At 52.3% G+C, this 16,743-nt stretch overlaps 1 protein-coding gene and 1 pseudogene across 2 annotated transcripts in view; one reads left to right on the top strand and one right to left on the bottom strand.

Annotated features, from left to right (window-relative positions):
- The window catches only part of ATP13A2 (ATPase cation transporting 13A2), a 34,739-nt gene extending 18,481 nt beyond the window's left edge, over window positions 1–16,258 (top strand). For both annotated transcript variants that reach the window (XM_066637091.1, XM_066637092.1), the window contains exons 14-29: window positions 4,627–4,673; window positions 5,043–5,231; window positions 5,318–5,524; window positions 5,748–5,861; window positions 6,093–6,252; window positions 7,514–7,634; window positions 7,745–7,869; window positions 8,105–8,259; window positions 8,769–8,879; window positions 9,329–9,408; window positions 9,716–9,868; window positions 12,000–12,096; window positions 13,188–13,411; window positions 13,665–13,816; window positions 14,567–14,736; window positions 14,865–16,258. In XM_066637091.1, the coding sequence (XP_066493188.1) occupies window positions 4,627–4,673; window positions 5,043–5,231; window positions 5,318–5,524; window positions 5,748–5,861; window positions 6,093–6,252; window positions 7,514–7,634; window positions 7,745–7,869; window positions 8,105–8,259; window positions 8,769–8,879; window positions 9,329–9,408; window positions 9,716–9,868; window positions 12,000–12,096; window positions 13,188–13,411; window positions 13,665–13,816; window positions 14,567–14,736; window positions 14,865–15,035 (2,276 nt within the window). In that variant the 3' untranslated portion in view covers window positions 15,036–16,258. The remainder of the gene's footprint in view (window positions 1–4,626; window positions 4,674–5,042; window positions 5,232–5,317; window positions 5,525–5,747; window positions 5,862–6,092; window positions 6,253–7,513; window positions 7,635–7,744; window positions 7,870–8,104; window positions 8,260–8,768; window positions 8,880–9,328; window positions 9,409–9,715; window positions 9,869–11,999; window positions 12,097–13,187; window positions 13,412–13,664; window positions 13,817–14,566; window positions 14,737–14,864) is intronic.
- LOC136660931 (5S ribosomal RNA) lies at window positions 6,960–7,078 on the bottom strand (annotated as a pseudogene).
- Window positions 16,259–16,743: the final 485 nt, after the last annotated feature.

Raw genomic sequence — 16,743 nt, forward strand, 5'->3', positions numbered from 1 at the left:
CAACACGGGAAGCAGCAGTTTACCGGTTATAAGTCTTTCCTCAATTGGCTTAGAGCGTGACGCCAGGGGCTGCTTCCGACGGTGGGAGAGATCATTGCATCTCATTGGGCAGCTACCGCCCGCCTTAAGCTGGGCAGTCCCCAGCCAGTAAGGTGTTGCCTCGCCACGGTCTGTTAACCTCATGGGGTGCATGGGGTTTAGGGTGAAAACCAACAAGCGGATCGACAACTCTGCACCATGCAACAGAAAACAGAAAACTCCTGCCCTAAAACTGGGCACCTGGAACGTAAGGACAATGACACCTGGCTTCTCTGATGACCTGCAAGAAATAGACGATGCACGCAAAACAGCTGTCATCAACATGGAGCTGAGCAGACTGCAGATGGACATCGTCGCCCTTCAAGAGACAAGGCTGCCAGATTCCGGATCTGTCAAGGAGAGAAATTTCTCATTTTTCTGGCAGGGAAAACCACCAAACGAAACCAGGGAACATGGCGTTGGCTTTGCGGTCAGAAATACCCTGCTGGACTCCATCATCCCACCTACTGGAGGAAGTGAAAGAATTTTGTCCCTGCAGCTCCAGTCATCAGCAGGACCTGTCACACTCATCAGTGCTTATGCACCGACTCTGTCGTCTCCAGCAGAAGCCAAAGACAAATTCTACGATGACCTGGCCACCACTATCAAGAAGATCCCTGTAAAAGAGCTATTGTTCATCCTTGGAGATTTCAATGCTAGAGTTGGTGCTGATCACAGTTTGTGGCCCACTTGTTTAGGTCAGTTCGGCACTGGGAAGATGAATGAAAATGGCCAATGCCTGCTAGAGTTTTGCTGTCATCACGGTCTCTGTGTCAGCAACACATTCTTCAACACGAAGCCCCAACATAGAGTCTCTTGGAGACACCCAAGATCAAAGTACTGGCACCAGCTTGACCTGATTCTCTCCAGATGCTCCAGCCTTCCCAGCATCAAGATCACAAGCAGCTATCAGGGTGCTACCTGCGACACTGACCACTCCCTGGTGTGCAGCAGAGTGAAACTGCAAACAAAGCGACTGTATCACATGAAAAAGGAAGGAAGACCTCACATTGATACCAGCAAGATCTGGGATCAGAGGAAAGTGGAGGAATTTGCACGAGCACTTGAGGAATCTCTTCCAGGCCCGGCTGATGCAAACGCTTCCAACAGATGGGAACATTTCAAGAATACCATTTACAACACCGCCTTGTCCATATTTGGCAAGAAGACCAACAAGACGGCAGACTGGTTTGAAGCCCACTCTGAGGAGCTGACACCAGTCATTGAGGAAAAGAGGAGAGCTCAAGCAGCATACAAGGCCTGTCCCAGTGAGCGCAACCTGCAGGTCTTCCGAGCTGCTCGCAGCAAAGTCCAGCAGGCTACCAGGAGATGTGCTAACGACTACTGGCTCCAGCTCTGTTCCGAGATACAGATAGCAGCTGACACGGGCAACATCAAGGGGATGTATGATGGTATCAAGCAGGCCCTAGGTCCAACACAGAAGAAAATTGCCCCTCTGAAGTCTGCAGCAGGCGAGGTCATCCAGGATCAGACGCAGCAGATGGAACGCTGGGTGCAGCACTACTCTGAGCTATATTCCAGAGAAAATGTAGTCACCGAAGAAGCGCTGAACAACATTGAGTGCCTGCCTGTGTTGGAGGAGCTTGACAGTGAACCAACCCTAGAAGAACTTCACGTGGCCCTGGACTCTCTTGCCTTTGGCAAGGCACCAGGAAAAGACAGCATCCCTGCTGAAGTCCTAAAGTGCTGCAAAGAGATCATCATCACTGAGCTGCATGAAATCCTCTGTCTTTGCTGGAGAGAAGGTGGAGTACCTCAAGACATGAGGAATGCAAACATCATCACGCTGTACAAGAACAAAGGCGACAGGGGTGACTGCAACAACTACCGCGGCATCTCTCTCCTTAGCGTAGTAGGAAAGCTGTTTGTCCGAGTTGCACTAAAGAGGCTCCAGGTACTTGCAGAGAGCGTCTATCCAGAATCGCAGTGTGGATTCCGAGCCAACAGGTCCACCACTGATATGGTATTCTCCCTTAGACAACTGCAGGAGAAATGCAGGGAACAATGACAGCCACTCTTTATAGCCTTCATAGATCTCACAAAGGCTTTCGACCTGGTCAGCAGAGATGGCCTCTTCAAGAATCTCCCCAATATTGGATGTCCACCCAGGCTCCTCAGCATCATCAGATCTTTCCACAAGGACGTGAAGGGCACTGTTGTCTTCGATGGCTCCACATCAGACCCCTTTGACATCCGAAGCAGAGTGAAGCAGGGCTGTGTTCTTGCGCCAACCTTGTTTGGGATTTTCTTCGCTGTCCTGCTGAAGCAGGCCTTTGGAACTGCAACAGAAGGCATCTATCTCCGGACCAGATCAGACGGAAAGCTCTTCAACCTCTCCAGACTGAGAGCAAAGTCTAAAGTTCAGCTGAAATGTCTGCGTGACTTCCTCTTTGCCGACGATGCAGCTGTCACTACCCACTCTGCCAAAGATCTCCAGCAGCTCATGGATCGTTTTAGCAAGGCCTGCCAAGATTTTGGACTGATGATCAGCCTTAAGAAAACACAGGTCATGGTTCAGGATGTGGACTCACCTCCCTGCATTACAATCTCTGCACATGAACTGGAGGTTGTCCATGACTTTGTGTACCTTGGCTCAACGATCTCCGACACTCTTTCTCTCAATACTGAGCTAAACAAACGCATCGGAAAAGCAGCTACCACGTTTTCCAGACTCACAAGGAGAGTCTGGTCCAACAAGAAGCTGACAGAACATACCAAGATCCAGGTCTACAGAGCTTGCGTCCTGAGTACAGTTCTGTACTGCAGCGAGTCATGGACTCTTCGCTCACAACAGGAGAGGAAACTGAACGCATTCCACATGCGCTGCCTCCGACGCATCCTCAGCATCACCTGGCAGGACAAAGTTCCAAACAACACAGTCCTGGAACGAGCTGGAATCCCTAGCATGTATGCACTACTGAAACAGAGACACCTGCGTTGGCTCGGTCATGTTGTGAGAATGGATGATGGCCGGATCCCAAAGGATCTCCTCTATGGAGAACTCGTGCAAGGAAAGCACCCTACAGGTAGACCACAGCTGCGATACAAGGACATCTGCAAGAGGGATCTGAAGGCCTTAGGAGTGGACCTCAACAGGTGGGAAACCCTGGCCTCTGAGCGGCCCGCTTGGAGGCAGGCTGTGCAGCATGGCCTTTCCCAGTTGGAAGAGACACTTGGCCAACAGTCTGAGGCAAAGAGGGAAGGCCCATAGCCAGGGAGACAGACCAGGGACACACTACACTTGCTCCCAGTGTGGAAGGATTGTCACTCCCGGATTGGCCTTTTCAGCCACACTAGATGCTGTGCCAGAACCACCATCTAGAGTGCGATACCATAGTCTTTCGAGACTGAAGGTTGCCAACATAAATACAGATATTTCTATACTGCCTTTCTTGGTCCTCAGATTTCTCCTCGGACTTTATTCAAGGCAGTTTACATAGGCAGGTTAATTAAATCCCCTTAGGGATTTTTACAATTTGAAGGAAGGTTCTATCTTTCAAGAAACCACAACATTCAGATGTTTCTTTCTGTTCTGGTCGCAACATTCTGGCCTCCATCCTCCCACGCTCAGAGCAGATGGAATAACTCAGCTTGTCAGCTGCTTCAAGGTCGCACAGTGCCAGTGGCCTCAGACTGGCGACCTGCGGATGTTATCTTCCGGCAAATGAAGGCTCTACTCTCTAGACCAGACCTGCTGCCCTGACCAGACAATCGCTTCTGGTCTTCACCACTCGGAAAAGTTTGGTGTGTCTGCAAACTTAGCCACCTCACTGCTGTCTCCTGGTCATTTATGAAGGTCAACCCTGTCTCCAGGTCCCAGGACAGATCCTTGGGGCACACCGCTTTTCACCTCTCTCCTTTGTGAAAATTGCCCATTGACACCCACTCTCTGCTTCCTGGCCTCCAACCAGTTCTCAATCCATGAGAGGACCTGTCCTCTAATTCCCTGACTGTGGAGTTTTTTTATTAGCCTTTGGTGGGGGACCGTGTCGAACGCCTTCTGAAAGTCCAGATATATAATGTCCACGGGTTCTCCCGCATCCACATGCCTGTTGACCTTTTCAGAGAATTCTGTAAGGTTCGTGAGGCAAGACTTACCCTTACAGAAGCCATGCTGATTCTCCCTCAGCAAGGCCTGTTCGTCTATGTGTTTTGAGATTCTACCTTTGATGAGGCTTTCCACCATCTTACTTGGTATCGATGTTAGGCTGACCGGCCTATAGTTTCCCGGGTCCCCCCTCTTTCCCTTTTTAAAAATAGGCGTAACATTTGCTCTCCTCCAATCCTCGGGCACCGTGGCCGTTTTGAGGGACAAGTTGCATATTTTAGTCAAGAGATGCTGCTGTTCTAGGCTGCAATGTGGCTGGGAGGTGTTTAGGCACCTGTGCCTGCGATCCCACTAATCCGGGATCTACTGGCAGATCTCTGGGAGATTTGCAGTTGGGGTTTTGCCACCTGTGTTCCAGACTGTTGCTTCACCAGAGCACCCACAAAAAGGGTGTCATCATTTCTCTCTCTCTTTTCCAGCTGGTGTTGGCACCACCTACAGTATCTTCATCTTGATTCGAAATCAGGTAAGTTAAACCTCTGCGGGGCCTCCCCGGCTTCCAGATTCAAAGCAACTTCTGCATTACTCATTGGAAGGACTGACGGTCTGATCCTTCACAAAGACGTGCTGCCCCCAAGGGGACGGTTCTTGGGACCACATCCAGTGTCAAAGCATTTTTCTGGCTCATCCAGACACTTGTTGAGATCAAACTTTCCCTTAAGGATTTCTGAAAGGGGCAGAATTGGAGGTGGGGGGAGTAGTGGTGTTTGGAGTCCCAGCTGTGGGAAGGCAAAACTGTGGTGTCCCCACTTTTTTGCCTGGGGAGCCTCCTGCCCGAGCTGCCTGCAAAGCACCTGGAACCCTCTCTCCTTTGTTACTTTTCTGGGGTCTGAAGGTCCCCATTGGGCAGATTGTTCTCCGCGCCCTTGATGTCATCACAGTAGTCGTCCCTCCTGCCCTGCCGGCTGCCATGACAGTGGGCACCATCTATGCCCAGAGCCGGCTGAAGAAGCGGGGCATCTTCTGCATCAGCCCCCCTCGCATCAACCTCTGCGGGAAGGTTTGCCTAGTCTGCTTTGACAAGGTGAGAACCACCTGGCGGGAGGCAGGAAGGTCCATGTCACCTCCCAGCTAGGTGCCCCTTTCCTGACAGCCTGTCTCTGCCCACAGACAGGGACCCTCACCGAGGATGGCCTGGACATCTGGGGGGTGGTGCCCCAGGAGAACGGCTGCTTCCTGCCCCTGGTGCACGAGCTCCGCTGCATGGCTGATGGCCCGCTCCACCGTTGCCTGGCCACATGCCACGCCCTCTCTCTGCTCCAGGACCAGCTTATTGGAGACCCTGTCGACCTGAAGATGCTGGAGTCCACTGGTTGGGTAAGAGAAATGTCTGCATCCTTTTTGGGGTGGGTTCTCCATTTGAGACTTTAAGCTCTTAGGGGCAGGGACCTGGGAAGCTGCAGTCAGAACTGTCATCTCTCTAGCTCAGTATTGCATGTTGGAAGCCTGTGACTGGGGGGGGGGATGTGGGGAGCAGAGGTTGGAGTGGCCGGGATCGGGGCTTGGCCTCTTCCAAGGCTACCTCTTGTCATCTTTCCAGGCTCAGGAGGCACCTGAAGGAGCTGAGGCAGAAGTGCGAGCAGCACAGCTGTTTGGGACCCGAGTTCTGGTGGTGATGCAGCCGCCGGCACTTGGGGAGCAGACACACAGCGTGGTGAGTCCTGTGAGCATTTCCGTGACTGGGAGATGTGAGGTGGTTGCTGAGTGTGTCCCGAAGGGAGCTTGGTCTGAAGGAAGCTGCAACCCCCTCCCTTTGCGGAGCAGTGAAGCAAAGCCCATCCGGAGGGGCCCTTCAGGAGACCAGCTGCTTTCCACTTCTGCCCCCCCTTGGCGGCAGGCTTGCAGCCCTCCATCTCCTTGTGCTCCGTCTCTGCTTCCCCCCTAGAAATGCACCGTCCCGCTGGGTGTCCTCCGCCGCTTTCCCTTCTCCTCAGCCCTGCAGAGGATGAGTGTTGTGGTGAAGCCCCCGGGCAGCAGTAGCCCCTCAGAGGCCTACATGAAGGGGGCGCCAGAGATGGTGGCCAGCCTGTGCCAGAAAGACTCAGGTGAGCCTCAGAAAGACTCAGGTGAGCCTTTGCAGAAATCCTGTGCTCCTCCATCCCCACCGCCTGCATCTCTGCAGCACTCCCCAGCAAGCGGTGTGTGTGGCATTGGTTCCTTTTGTGCACTTGAGTCGATGGTAGAAATTGGGACATGATCAGCCCAGAAAATCCTCAAAGCGCCCGAGTTTTATTGCTGTATCAGGCCACAGCCCACCTAGCCCAGCATCTTCCTTGCCACTGTGGCCACTGAGATGCCGCCAGGAGTCCCTCAAAAGCCGGTGGCCCTTCCTCCTTCGTTTACTTCCAGCAGCTGTTCTTGTCAACATGGTTGGCAACCTTCAATCTCGAAAGACTATGGTATAAGCCTACAGCACCCGGTATTCCCAGGCGGTCTCCCATCCAAGTACTAACCAGGCCTGACCTTGCTTAGCTTCCGAGATCATGGTATAAGCCTACAGCACCCGGTATTCCCAGGCGGTCTCCCATCCAAGTACTAACCAGGCCTGACCTTGCTTAGCTTCCGAGATCCTGGTATAAGCCTACAGCACCTGGTATTCCCAGGCGGTCTCCCATCCAAGTACTAACCAGGCCTGACCCTGCTTAGCTTCTGAGATCCTGGTATAAGCCTACAGCACCCGGTATTCCCAGGCGGTCTCCCATCCAAGTACTGACCAGGCCTGACCCTGCTTAGCTTCTGAGATCCTGGTATAAGCCTACAGCACCCGGTATTCCCAGGCGGTCTCCCATCCAAGTACTAACCAGGCCTGACCCTGCTTAGCTTCCAAGATCAGACAAGATCAGGCATGTGCAGGGTAACAAGGGCTTGGTCATCATGACTAATCCCCTCTTGAAGCCACTGGTGCCAGTGGCCAGTGTCCCCTCTTGGGGCAGGGAGTTCCACAGATTAATTCTCTGCTGTGTGTTTTTTCTCTGCTCTGTCCTGAATCTCCTCCCATCAGTTTATTGGATAATCACAAATTCGCTGGAGGGAGAAAAAATGAGCGCTGTATGTTTCTTCTGCACTAGGCGTTCCATGCCCAGTACTCAGGAGGTGCTTAGATTTGCTTTGAGGGGGGAGGCAAAACCGCTGAGTTGCTGGGTGGGCACAGGAAGAAGGGAGGGCACAGAGATGTCCTGTCTTTGGCTGACACCTCCCCAGCCTCCTCCTTCCTCCAAGGCTGTAGCAACGTGGAGTGACTGCCATGACCTCCTCTGTCCTTTCCAAAACATCCTGCCATTTCTCAGCCTCTGTCCTCTGCTGCAGTCCCTGCAGACTTCTCCCAGGTGCTGCGCCAGTACACCAGCGATGGGTTCCGGGTCCTGGGGCTCGCCTGCAAGCCCATGGCTGCCGTCCAGACCTTCGAAGGAGCTCAGGAGCTGACAAGGTGCCCACGGCTGGCTTCCCCTCCTGCCCATCTCCCCTCTCCTCGCCCCTTGACCCTCCTGAGCGGTTGGCCCTGCCCCATCAGGTGAGATTTTCCTCTTGGACCCACAGGAGTTCAGTGGAGAGCGGGATGGTCTTCCTTGGATTCCTGGTGATGAAGAACGTCCTCAAAGCAGAGACTGCTCCAGTGATCCACTCGCTGCGCAACGCAGAGATCCGCACCATTATGGTGACCGGTAAGAGAAAGGGGGGGCCTTCCTGTGGGTGGAAGAGCAGTGAGGTCCTCTCAGTTGGTGGCCCTGAGCAGGGAGTAGGTCTTTTGGGGCGGGGGAGGGGGTTGAGGGAGTGGCTCCTGCATGAGGCACCTGGCTTTGCAGACAGGATTTGGGGTTACTGATCCTGCAGTCTGTCTGCCAGTGACCCATCCATCTGCCACCGAAAGGTGGTTCAGTGGATGCCTTTGTTCTTTAGGGGACAATATGCTGACGGCCGTGAATGTGGCCAGGAGCTGCCGGATGGTGGAGGCAAAGGAGCATGTGGTTTTCGTGAGCGCTGCGCCACCCAGCCAAGACAAGCCTGCTGCCCTCAAATTCATCCCGTCAGATCACCCCACCGAGCAGCCAGAGGTTAGTCTCATTGCCAACCACAAGCCTGGGCCGGAATCTGGAGCTGCTGGCCTTTCCCTGCCCTGGGCCTGTTGAGGAACACACTGTCCACTCCCCTCCTCCCTCCTGGAGGAGTGGCTTCCAGGCAGGCTGAGGCCTGGACTCCAGCAGCGCAGCCTGCATGCCAGTGTGGTGGGAGGAGTGTCCCCAATGGCTGCTTTGTGGCTTGAGAACCTCCAGTGGTTTTATAAGAAGAGAACAGCAGAAGAGCCCCGCTGGATCAGCCCAAGGCCCATCTAGTCCAGCTTCCTGCATCTCACAGTGGCCCACCAAATGCCCCAGGGAGCACACAGGACAACAGTCACAACTGGCGTCCTGGGGCCCTTCCCTGCATCTGACATCTTTATGCAGCCTTGAATGTCATGTGGGTTAGAAATTGAGGGGGGATTCAACCTGCTGGCAGCCCCCTACGCACCCACCCCCATTGACCTTGCATGGTTGACAGAAGGAACCTGGCTTGGCTGTTTCAGGTCTCGTACCAGGAGGAGCGCTACTTCCTGGCACAGCACCCCTGCCACCTGGCCCTGAACGGGAAGTCCTTCGCTGTTGTCTCCGAGCACTTTCCGGACCTCTTGCCGAAGGTAATGCCCAAGTTAAGCCCACCCGAATGGCAGTTGCAGGGGATTTCCACCCAGAACCATTTCTTTGTTCCCAGCCTGTAAGAGCATCTGGGTGCACCACCTGCTGAGTGAGCCATTGGTCCACCTGACTGTGCTGTCACCAGTGCAGTGCTCCCCCGGGTGTCAGACAGGAGTCCTTCCCGTCCCCACACGGAGGTGCTGCCAGTGACTGAATTTCCCTTCTGCCTGTAGAGCGGGGTGGCTGTTCCAGGGCACATATAAACAGCAGGCCGCTGGGAGCAGCCAATGCTTGAGTCCTTCCAACCTCATCCAGCCTGCGCAGGGCTCTGGAGCACACAGGGTCTTGCTGCTCACTGTTCCTTTTGGGCTAAAAAAGGGGGGGTTGCTGGGTTGCGGCTTCTGGTTCTTCAGGGGACCAGCCTTGATGCCAACCCCTCCGTTCCCTGCAGATATTGCTCCAGGCAACCATTTTTGCCCGAATGTCGCCTGACCAGAAGACGCTCCTGGTTCGCAGCTTGCAAGAGCTGAAGTAAGTGCTGTGCTGCCTGCTTCCCCTTCCTCTCTGGCCCTGGCCTCATGGGCAGCTGCTGCCTGCCAAGTTAGCGCACTGCCCTGTCTTGGTTCCCATTCTTGGCTCTGGCTGGTAGCAGCTTTCCAGGGTCTTGGGTGGAGACGGTCTTGCCCCACCCCTACCTGCCAGGGACCATTTCAGTACACAAAGCTGGGGCTGGGTGGCTCTGAGGAAGGAGCCGGGAGCACAAGCAGTTTGTTCCTTGGGAGAAGGAGCAGCGTTTGGGCCACTACTCTGGAGTAATGTGTGCCTGTTTTGGTTGCAGCTACTGCGTGGGGATGTGCGGAGATGGTGCCAATGACTGCGGGGCCCTGAAGGCAGCCGACGTGGGGATCTCCCTCTCTGAAGCAGAGGCCTCCGTCGCATCACCCTTCACTTCCCGCATTGCCAACATCGAGTGTGTGCCCATCGTCATCCGGTGAGTCCTGTGTTAGCAGTGGAAATGGCCACCAAACTCCGCTTGTTCAGATCTTGCCAGGCCTTGAAAATGGTCCCTGAAACACAAACAGTGGCACAGAACAAATGTCTTTGTTGCCCAGTAGTTGGCTTCCAAATGTCTGGATTAATGGTTTATGTGCCATGTTTTTTTTAAATCTTGTGGTCTGCTTTTTTGTTTTGTAAAAACCTTTAAAAAATGCAAAAATAAGCAGGTTGGAAAATAATATATCCCTCCCTCCCCCCACAAGTTCAGCAGCATTGAGTTTAAACTTCAGGAGTTCAAGGGAATCTCAGGCCTGTTGCAGCAGATGTGGCAAGGAGTCCTGCCCTGCCCCATTTATTTCTGCAGAGGTTTTTGGGGCTGCAACCCACTTGGGCCCTGCACAATCCTGCTGCAAAAGGGAGGGGCTTGTCTGCCAGAGTGTTGCCATGCCCTTGGTGCTTTTTTCCAAGCCATGTTGCCAGGAAGAGAATTTGGTCTGATTTGGCATCAAATCTTGGTCTGGAGACATTGCTCCAGTGGGTTCCAGTAGTGACTAGCAGACCCCTGTTTAAATGCAGGAACTAAACCAGGTTAAAAAGAGGAACTAAACCAGGGGGTCGAATCTCAGGGGGTCACTGCGCTTCTGGGGAAGTGTGTGAATGCGGGTAATGTTTTTTCTGGGGGGACTCATGCACCCCAGTTCCCACTGGCATACAAATGGGGGGCCATGGACCCTGGGTGCCAGGCTGCAGGGGGGGGTGATCCTCCCAGTGACTAAAATCGCTAAAATTGTTAGGAATAACAACTTCATGTTATATACAATTCAATGCATAATTTACAGCAGAATGCAATGGAGAAAACCGGAATGAAATATCTCAATTCTATCAAAAGTTATGGCCAAAAAAACAGAAAACAAAAATGCAAATGTCTTGTATAACAAAAAGTACATTTCCTTAACTCGGAACAGATCAATGAGTGTTCAAAGAACTAATGAGATTCTATTATGACACAGCATGGAACCAATAAGGTGTTAGTAAGGTCCCCACCTTGGGGAGGTGACACCACTAGTGACCAAAATTGTGGAAATGTGGTTTTTAGGAATAATGCCATCATGTTATATACCATTTGATGTGTAATTTACAGCAGTATGCAATGAAACAAACCACACTGAAATATCTGTGTTCAGTCGAAAGCTATAGCCACATAACCAGAAACAAAAACACAACTGCTTCATGCCATAAAAAGTGGATTTCCTTAACTCACAAGTGACCAATGAGTCTGAGTGTTTTGAGAGCTAATGAGGTGTTATGAGACAGCAGGGAACCAAGAAGATGTTAGTATGAGTCAGCTCCTTTTTCCATGTATCAGAGCTAATACTAGAACTCCTGTTCAGTTGTGCGAGTGTCATCAGGTTGGCCACTTTTTTTGTTGGTTACTCTTTGGTTGGGTAACCTTAAAATAAATAAAGTTAATGAGAGTGACACCATGAGTTTCCAAACTGGGTGTCACCAACCTTAGTGATGCCATTGGTGGGAACATTGGGTGTTGTACATTGGCCTAGATGACTTTTAAAGTGGATTTTAAACACTGTTGGTGGACTGTAATCTATCAGTGGTTATTGACCATGATAGCTACATTTAACCTCCAGGTGCAGGGGTAGTATGTCACTGAGTCAGGGACAGATCCAGAGGTTTTTTTGGGGGGGGGGGCATGAGCACTATCTTACCACCAGAGCCCAGATCAACGGTCAGCCAGGCTGGTAGAGCTGGACTACCAGTTGGACTTGTGCTCTATGGCTGAGGTTTGCTGTGTGGATAGACCTGGGCTCCCACCTGGATTTGGAGCCCAGATCTACCTGCTGAATAGATATGGACTCCCATTCTGACCACCTTCTGGAGCTGCCTCTTCCAGGCCTAGAAGAGACCTAGGCCTTGGGTTGAACTTTGGCCTCCGTGGTCAAGGTTTGCTGGGCAGGTAAAACTGGACTGCCATCTGGACTTGTAGCCCAGATTGATTAATTTTTCATATTGGGGGGGGTGTCAAAAATTTATGGGCCCCGGGTTCCAAATAACCTTCATACGCCACTGCGAGTTCCCCAGATGTGTGATGCTCCTTCTATGTCCTTTAGAGAAGGCCGGTGTTCTCTGGTCACCTCCTTTGTCATCTTCAAGTATATGGCCCTCTACAGCCTTGTGCAGTTCGTCTCAGTTCTCTTGCTCTATACGGTAAGGCAGCCACACCCCAAGACCTACTTGTGCCTTGCCTCCCTTTTCTCCATGCTTTCATCCCATTGGTGGTTGGATTCCTACACTCCTTGCCAAAGCCTATGAGGATTGGCACCTTGAGAGTCAGAAGGATGTGTGTGTGTGTGGGGTGGGGGGTCATAGCTTTCTTCCAGAGAGGACAATATGGTGTTCTGGGAAGCTGGAAGGTACAGAACATCCCTTTTGTGGTTTGCATGCATCCTGAAGGGAAAAGTCCACCAATGAGAGAGGGCTGGACACACGTGGAAGTACAGTTGTGTCCCTAGCAAGCTGCTGTCTGCAAACAGATGGGATGCACATCTGTTTGGTACTCCAGAGTATCCACTCCGGGTACCAGGAACACACTTTCAGAATTGCAATACAGTCTCCTTGTCATCTGTCTTCACAAAATTCCTGCTCTCTGCTCCATAACAGCTTCTTTAACCCTTCTGTAAAGCTACTTAGGCTGCAGTTCTGTGTACACTTGCTGGACAATAAGTCTCATTGAATGAGTAATTAGTCTTGTTGAAATTAGTAACAGGATTGTGCTGATGCATTACTAGCTGTTGTATTCAGTCCTGTGACAGTGAGTTCCACAGATTAACAGCACATCACACAAAGACAGGCTTCTGCATAGGTCTGCCTAGAACTTTGCTGCCATTTGGTCTCTTTGGATTGTCTCAAGGCGTAGCTGCTTTAAGAACATAGTAAGAATTTGTTGGATTTTACATGCTCCGCTACTGCCTCCTAGGAGTTCAGGGTGTTGCATATGCTTCCTGCCTCCGTTCATCCTCACAGGAACCCTTGTGAGGTAATCTAGGCTGTGTGTGTGAGAGAGAGACTGACAGGCCTAACCTCACCAGTAAACACTGTGGCTGTTGTGTGAGGGTTTGAACCCAGGCTCAGTGAAAGAGTCGGGTGAGCAGCCCATTTGGTTGGGCGTTCTTTTTCCAGCCAAGGCCACAAAGTTTCCCCGGTATCTGCCCCTGTCCCCAGGCGCCAGGAGGTGGAGGTGGACTGTCCCCTGACCATGGCGGCTCCTTTGCCTCCTCTGTCCTGCCCCCTTGCTGCAGATCAACACCAACCTGAGCGACCTGCAGTTCTTCTTCTTCGACCTGGTCATTACATCCTCAGTGGCAGTGCTGATGGGCAGGACGGCCCCCGCAGCAGAGCTGGGTGCAGAGCGCCCACAAGGGGCTCTGATCAGTGTTGTGGTCTTGGGCAGCCTCCTCCTCCAGACGGGCCTCGTCATTGCCATCCAGGCTGTGGCCTACCTCGTCACTGTCTCTCAAGGCTGGTGAGTTGCTGGCAGCAGAGCAGAGGATGGGGGGAGGATCAGGAGGGGGGAGGGCTGCCTGCATGGTTCTGATTGGTGCAAGAGATCTTTGCTGAGGATCCCTCCTCTGGGGGGGGGGTGGTCAGGAAGCAACCTCCAGTCTGAGCGCTCTGGGTGAAAAGGAGGCAGGCTGGGGGAAGCCCTCTCCAGATCAGACCAGAGGTGTACTATGCCCAGTGCCCACTTTCCATGCCAGCCACTTCCTGTGTTCTAGGTATGTCCCCTTGAATCACACGGTGACGGCCCCTGAGAACCTCCCCAATTACGAAAACACTGTTGTGTTCTGCATCTCGGGATTCCAGTACCTCATCCTCGCAGTTGCCATGTCCAAAGGCCAGCCCTTTCGGAAGCCCCTGTACACAAACGGTGAGTCTCCCTCTTGCCTCTGTCCTTCTGGTAGGAGGTCAGTCCATGCCAGCTGTAACTTCCACACCTGTGCCAAGATGTTTGCTGCTTGGTCTTCAGTTCCCTGCTATATAAAGTAACCCGTGTGCCAACACTCACAGGCTTTTCGCCTCTCTTAGTGCAGGCCACACTGTTTGTGTATGTTCTGTGGCTGACACTTCTAGCCCGAGCAGTTATAGTGATGTTTTAAATAAATAAACTATACCATCTTTTGGATTTAAACATTTCCAAGGCAGTTTGCAATGAAAAACTTCCTCCAATGCTTTATGAGGCTTTAAAAAGTCACTTCTGATTTTTGATTGAAAACTGCAAGTAGTGTTTTTTCCATTATTCTGAGGCCCGCAGTGTCTGCGCATGAACCTCAGAAGATCCTCCGAAGGTGAGGGAAGCATCCCTGTTTTTCCGTGGTTTCACTTATACACAGAGGGTTCCGGAATGGAACCCTTGCAGATACTGGTGCACACCTGTATTAAAGGTTGATGTGAGGCATTCCTCTCCTGTGTGTGCCTCAGAACATTATCTTAGCCCTTACGCAGGTTGATTTGGATTGGAAATAAGTCAGTCAGATTTATTTACGTGAACAGTCTGTGACATCACAGCAGTTCTGTCAGTGGGGTGGGAGGAACTACAACCAAGAAAGACACGTTTTCACCTCTTTGTCTGCAATCCTGTGAGGTAAGCTCCCCTTCTGCATCCTCTTCCCCACCTCAGTCCTCTTCTTGATTGTCCTCATCTTCCTCTTTGGCCTGATGACATGGTTGACCCTGTACCCGCTGGGCTTCATGACTCTGCTGGATCTGAAGAGGATCGATGACATGAAGTTCAAGGTCGTTCTGCTGGCGCTGGCCACCCTGCACTTCTTCACAGCCTTCGTGGTGGAGGTAGGGGAGGGAGTTGTACTCAGGCCTTGCATCTGGCTGGGTATTGCAACACTGAGGGCAGAGCGCTGCGCTAGTCAGGCACCTGGCAGCCCCTCTAGTCAGCTCAGCCCTCCCCCCTTCCTTTTCAGACCGGTCTTGATCACGGACTCCTGAATTGTGTTCGGAAGCTGCGCCGCAAGAAGACTTCTAAGAAGCTCTTCAAGAGGCTGAAGAATGAACTCCGGCAGCAGCAGGTGCCGTGGCCGCCCCTCAACGAGTCTCTCTTCGCCACTGCCAAGATCTCCATCTCCACCAGATGACGCTGGGCTCCCGTTCCCGGGTATGACAACAGTGTCTGCAGCCCTCGCTGGCTCCATCTCACTTGAAAGACTGCTGGCCCCTCCCTCCAGGCAGCGGCACTGTCCATCACGGTGGAAAACTCACGAGTTGGGACTCCTCTGGTGTTTGTGCCTCAGCTGCTCCTTCCGTTTCAGTTATAGGGGTGCTGCCAAGTCCGTCCGTCCTTTTCCCATGCCAGGTCAGATTTTCTGCACTAACTCCACAGGATCCTAGTCCAGCAGTTTGCTGGCTGGAGCTGTGGAGCTCCTACATGGAGTCTGAAAGTCAGTCACTGTGTCACTGATGTATGCCAAGCAGTGCTCACCAAGCAGTGAGCCAGCCAAGTGTATGCCAAGCAGTGCTTCCAGGCCTTGTGTTGGTGGGAATCCTGTCCACATTCAGAGCCCCCTTTATGGGGTTTGTGGTCTCCAAGGCTGGTTTCCTGCAGTATCTGCAGCGTTGAGCTGAGCGGCTCTGCCCGACTCGTGTGGAACAACCTTGGCATGGCTCAGACCCACTCGGAACACTGTCCTTCACCTGTACCCTGGAACATCACATTGTTAGGTGTGGTTTGCAAAGAGCCAGGTGGCTGCTCCCCTCCGTGTGGCCTTCGTGCAACTACTGCTTCCATGGCTTACATTTTGCTCTGCCCAAAGAAGGGGGGGCTCTTTAGCACTTGCTGTACACCTCCAAATGACCACGTGGCCTGTGAGAAGAGAGCCAGATTAAATGCAGGGCCAAGCCCCCTGCACCCGTTCCAGAGTGGTGGAGGGGGAGAAATTTGAGGCTGGGCTGGAGAAGCAGCATTTGGCTGATATCTCCCCAAGTCCTTTGGTTCTTGGGCACCTGCCTTTGCAAACTGTTCATGTGGGTAGATGGGTGTCTGCAGACAGAGCAGCCCCTTGGCACTGTCCCCAGACAGATACTTGAAAAACCTTCACCACGATTCCTGTTTGTTGGTTATGGCTGGAGATTGTAGCAATCTGCACCCTCCACGACAGGAAGTGCTGCTCCAGGGCTGTGCGTGTACATGTGTGTCTGTTCTTCTGATAGGGTGTTGGATCTATTTTTATGTCCCCAAAACAAAAGTATGTGCTTTGGAAGCTTGTGTTCGGCTAGCAAGAAAGAGAGGCAGAGATCCTGTCCTGTCCATTTCTGTGCAATTGTGTTTTAACAATAAAACAAAATTATATTTTTCTTGAAAGTTGGTTGTGGGTTGTTAATTCTGGGTTGTTCATTCTGAAGAGCCCTGCTGTGTTAGACCATGTGCACTGTTTCCAGCAGTGACCGGCCAAGGACCCCTGGGGAGTCCATAGGGAGGAGATGGAGGTTTGATTCCTCTGTCAAGGGGTGTTGATGCAGCTTCTCTTCTTTGGCCAAGTCTTTAGAAAGTCAGCTGAGCTACTGGCAGTTGCCAGATTTTGTGGCAGGGAGTCCCATCCCTGCAGCCTGTGCTTCTGTCCTGGAGATGTGCAGTGGGATGTGAGTGACTTGTTCTTAAAAATGAATGGGTGACATTTATTTCAAGCAATAAGGGGTCTCGCATGCTGCACAGACCTGCTCCCAAGACTGAACCTTTTCCCTTCCTTTTCACTTCCTCTGCCATCATGGCAAAACTCTGTGTGCAAAAAGTCCCACTCTGAGCATATGCAGAGTGCATTCCTTGACCGTGGTGAATTGCATTCTCAA

The sequence above is a fragment of the Tiliqua scincoides genome, chromosome 9 (genome assembly GCF_035046505.1).
Source record: "Tiliqua scincoides isolate rTilSci1 chromosome 9, rTilSci1.hap2, whole genome shotgun sequence".
Classification (NCBI taxonomy): domain Eukaryota; kingdom Metazoa; phylum Chordata; class Lepidosauria; order Squamata; family Scincidae; genus Tiliqua; species Tiliqua scincoides.